The sequence below is a fragment of the Crocuta crocuta genome, unplaced genomic scaffold (genome assembly GCF_008692635.1).
Source record: "Crocuta crocuta isolate KB4526 unplaced genomic scaffold, BGI_CrCroc_1.0 scaffold506, whole genome shotgun sequence".
In the NCBI taxonomy this organism is placed as follows: Eukaryota; Metazoa; Chordata; class Mammalia; order Carnivora; family Hyaenidae; genus Crocuta; species Crocuta crocuta.
The window spans coordinates 1,667,923-1,672,644 of record NW_027528991.1 but is presented as its reverse complement, the minus strand read 5'-3'; the positions used below and the strand labels follow the sequence as shown (position 1 = coordinate 1,672,644).

General features: G+C 59.9%; 1 protein-coding gene across 1 annotated transcript in view; it reads left to right on the top strand.

Annotated features, from left to right (window-relative positions):
* The window catches only part of KIF25 (kinesin family member 25), a 33,113-nt gene that overhangs the window by 25,464 nt on the left and 2,927 nt on the right, over window positions 1-4,722 (top strand). The window contains 2 exon segments of the mRNA XM_077757383.1: window positions 3,271-3,447; window positions 4,425-4,576. Of these exon segments, the coding sequence (XP_077613509.1) occupies window positions 3,271-3,447; window positions 4,425-4,576 (329 nt within the window).

The window sequence follows — 4,722 nt, the reverse complement described above, 5'->3', positions numbered from 1 at the left end:
GCGCTCTTCCCGGCACCCACGACAAACCACGGAGGGCTCAAGTATTCCACGCCTCGCACCACAAACACTAGAAATTCTTCGGGGCATTTATGTTGAAATCCTGTCGTTAAGACCAAACGGCCAGAAGGCGATGCCGGGCTAGACAGTCTCCCCGGAGTCTTTCGCTCTAGAACGGGGAGGGGGCCGAGGGGAGCCCCGTGTCCTTTCCTCGCCTCCTGGCCCTGGAAAGAGTAGACACAGCTGGGTTTCTTCCTTGGCGACAGCGAGCTGGGCACGCTGAGGTTGCTCCTGGCCCGTGACCACCACATCCCCACAAGGGACCCACTGCAGATTGTGGTTTCACCAACACAATTACTCCTGGGAGCAGACAGTAACAGGCTGTCCTCCGCAGCCCAGGGTACCAGGGGCTTCTGGAACCAAGCTGTGGTCCCTACACCCCACCCCCTTGGCCCAGACATCGGCCCTCCCTGCCTTCGGGGAGCCGACATGCAAGATACACCTTCTTGGCCCGTCTGGGTGGCTCAGTCGGTTGAGCGTCCGACTTTGGCTCAGGTCATGACCTCAGGGTTCATGAGTTCAAGCCCCACGTCGGCCTCTGTGCTGACAGCTCAGAGCCTGGAGCTGCTTCAGATTCTGTGTGTCCCTCTCTCTCTGCCCCTCCCTCCCCATTCTCTCTCTCTCTCAAACAAACAAAAAAAAATTGCCTTACATGAAGGCGCTGGCTCCTCAGAGAAGAAGGTGCCTTCCAGCAGCAGGTTTCCAGGGGAGGGGGCTTCTGGGGGGAGTGTTTCTGGGGAGAGGGAGTTTTGGGGGAGAGGGGGTTTCTGGGGAGAGGGGGTTTCTGGGGAAGGGCGGTGTTTCCGGGGGAGCCGGGCTGTTTCGTGCTGCTGATCCCTGTGTCTCCTTGCCTAACCCTCTTGTGTCTCCAAATCAGAGCCAAAGACATAAGAACCCCCACAAGGCCTAATATTTTGGTGCCTCTTCACACCAATATTATTTAAATATTTGTGCACATAGACTCATTCATTTATTACATTTTCTCCTACTACTTACTTGTCAGCACAGGTGAGGTCGTGCTGTGTAACCAGCATTCTAGAAAGCTCAGTGGCCACAAGGCCCCTCCCGAGGGTGTGTGTTGTCAGAGATGGGGGAGGAAGGGCTGGTGGCCAGCCCTGGGGACCCCCCCCCGGGAGAAGCACATCAGCTGCCCGCCACCGTGTGGGAGGTCCCCAGGGTGGGTGGGGGACTCGTGGACAGTAGCTCAGCCTGCCCACCGCAGGTGACTGTGACCTCCCTCTGGGGACACTATTTCATGGGGCCAGAACCCCTGTGGGCATCACGGGCGTCCTCAGCGGAGCCAGACCGGGGCTAGCACAAGGGGCGTCAGCTTCACCCCCAGGGACGCCTCCCCAGGCAGAGGCCACTCAGGCTGCGAGCTGAGCAGTGGCCCGTGGCTCTCCCGCCGTCACGTGGAAGGAGGGCCACGGCAGAGACCTGGGAGTCGGGGAGAGGACCCACAGCGTCTTCCGCGGAGCAGGGCCCGGGGCAGCGGCCGCTCCAGGCTCCATGACCCCCACTGGAGCCTTCAGACCTCGGGCGCTGATCTCGGAGAACCTTTCTGTGGACGTTTCACCCTGAAGGCTCTTGTCTCAGATGGCTGAGGTCACCAGGGGCAGCCCTGCCGTTTCAAACACAGCAACCACCCCCTGGGCATCCTCTCGGGCCTCCTGAGCCTGGGGCTCGCACCGCGTCCTTCCTGGATGATCTCAGTTGATCAGCGGGCGTCCGGAGGGTGTCTGGCCGCTGGGCCGAGGGCAGGTGGGCTACGCGGATGCGCCTGGTGACTTTCCGTCCTCACAAAGTCCGGAGCAAAGGCAGACACGGTGATGACCCAGCATGTGCATGGGAGGGGGGGCGGGGGGAAGGCCTATCTGCCTCAGTGTCCCCCTTTGTAACCTCACGGGGCATCGCGCACTTGTGTGTAAGATGTGTCGCGTGGCGCTGTGACTTTACACGTGTACTTGCGGGCCGCACACTGGCTTCTTCGAGGCGAAGACTGAACCACCCTTCACGGCTGTCCCCAAACCCAAGGAACTGAGGGACAAATGAATCATTCAGGCACCTAGTTTCATGGCAGAAAATCCCACATCGGCTCTCCCTGGTGCTGTGTAGACAAGAAACTTCTACTCTGGGTTCTGTGACAGCCAGAGACACACCTGTCACCCGGGGGTCAGAGCCACCCCTGAGGTCGCGTTTGTAGTTTTCTGGAGTGAGGAAGGGTGCACGCCCCCCCCATCAGTGGCGTCTGTGGTGTGACGGCCCCTCCGCTCTGAGCCCCCCTGGGAACCCCAGCACCCAGAGTAAGCCCAACCCAAACCCCGAGCCAAGAATTCTTCTCACGGGAGGATTTTACTTATTTTTCTCTCATTTTCCTTGTTTTCATTTTCGTGACCATGTCATCAGGAGACAGTACTTGCTCATTTTATTCTTGGCTCGCTCGTAGCTCCTAAGGAGCCCCACCCCCCGCCCCCGAGCCGGCAACGCTTGAGTAAGACACCCAGGCTGCGTGTCCCGCAGCGCCACCCCTGCGCACACGGGCTCCAGCTCAGGGGTCAGGACTTCCGTGGGGACAAGAACGCCCTGGTCAGAATGGGACGGGCCTCCACTGGCGTCGAGCCAGCCTGGGGCCCCCTCCGCCCGGGTGTGGGTCTGTCCCCAAGCGCACGGCACCTGTACTTACCAGCCTGCCCACAGTCAGCACGTAGCACTTGAGAAGATGAAACAAAAGAAGACGGGCAGTGGTTTCTCAGCGCGGGGCTTGGCTGGACGTCTGGCCGCGGGCGGGCCCGGGCAGAGGAGTCTGCACCCAGTCTTCCTGGAGCGGGGTGGACTGCGGAAGAGCGAGCCCCGGCTCCGGAAAAGTGCTAGAAGTCGCCCTGGGCTTCTGTGTGGGGACAAGACGGGCGGGGGCTTTCTGAGTCGAGGCCACGAGCTCGTTGGGCTTGGGGTCCTGAGGGCACCGACGGCCGGAATCGCTGACTTGGATGTAACTCACGTGCATTCACTGTTCCTGAGACCATTAGCGCGCCTACCGTGTGAATAGAACATTCTGGCCTTCCCGCGCTTCTGCTGCTCGTGAGACGCTGCCCTGCGCTCCGGGCTGCAAGTTTTGCCGAGTGTTGTCCAGGGCTGTCCTCACCTCCCTCGGAAAGTCGTTCTTCCGCAGCTTTCTTTAAGGGGCTACTCGGCTCCCTGTGTCCCCCTCCCCAGGCTTATCTCAGAAAACCCGTCAAGGAGCCTGAAGGTCGACGTGCCCATTGTGGAAGTTTACGATAACGACGTTTTTGACCTTCTGGCCAAAGACGGTCGCACGGCAGCGTCTGGGCCCAAGTGTGAGGCGCCGACCGCTGAGGGGACGAAGCAGGAGGTCCATCTGCTGACCCGAGCGTGAGTACTCCGCGTGCCCCCGCACCCGCCGGGCCCCCAGGGAAAGCCGGCCGCGCCTCCCAGACGGGCAGGTCACCACGGAGATGGCCCCGCCGAGGTTTTGTGCTTAGGGTACATTCTGCGTTTTTCAATTAGCTTTAGAAATTCTCTTTTTAAAATCACATTTAAAACAAGTCAATCCGTTAACTGTTCAAAATATCCTCATGAAAAACTGACGGGTCAGGTTCTGGTCCCGAGGAGGGAACACGCTTGGGGAAGCGGCCTTGCCCACGGCCCCTCAGTCAAGTACGGACAGACGCCCTCACTTCCCCTTGCACAGACCAGTGTTTCCCAGAACACAGCAATTAATCACCTTGCAGAAAAGGGCGACCCCTCATGTTGATTGAATATGCTCCTCAAAGTTGTGCGTCCCCTGAACCCACGTCTGGGGCGCGGGGGAAGGCGGGGTCCCCTCGCTGACAGCCGTGGGTGGTGAGCCTGGGATCTCAGTGTCAGTAAGCGAAGGGTCCGCGGCAGGTTCCAGCGTCGGAACAAACCTACGGGAAGTGATGCATTTAGCCACAAACGTGCACAAGGTGAGCACAACTTTCAGCTTTTGACTAATAGGCTCCGAACAAAATAGCCCCCGCTGATGGGGACCTCTGCTTAGCTGTTTCGCTCGCTAACCACAACACGGAAGCAGACTTTGACTGGAGTCCGTGGGGCATAATAAGTAAAGGGATGCTTGATGCTCAAAGGGTTGGGAAACCACCCAAAACAGTTGAATGTTTCAGACGAAAGAAATTCACACTAAGTCGGGCCTCAGAAAAGGAAAGCGTTTGATTTATTACGTTTTATTTTGTCTAAGCTGTGCCTCAGGCTACTCTTACAGTGGGCACGTGGGTTTACGCAAGAGGCCCCTGTTGTCCGAGGGCGGAGGGCGTCCCTCGCCGCTGCCCGGGGTGAGCTCCCCACCGCTCACGGGCTCTGTCTGCCAGGCCCGTCCACAGCGCCGCGGAATTCATGGCTCTCGCCGCCGGGAGCCTGCAGCTCAGGGCGAAGCTGGCCGCCTCCGTGCACGCCACCTCTTCACGATCCCACCCGATAATCACGGCCACTCTGACCGCAGCCACCGGCCGTGGCAGCCCCGGTAAGTGGCCTCGCGCGCCTGGTCAGGGGCACGGGACGGAATCCACATAAAAGGAAAAGAGCCCCGGCACCTGCGGGCTGCGAGGCTTCGCACGGGGGCCCAGGGTGGGGACTGCAAACGTGTCTGCGGGACCTGGAACCAGGTTG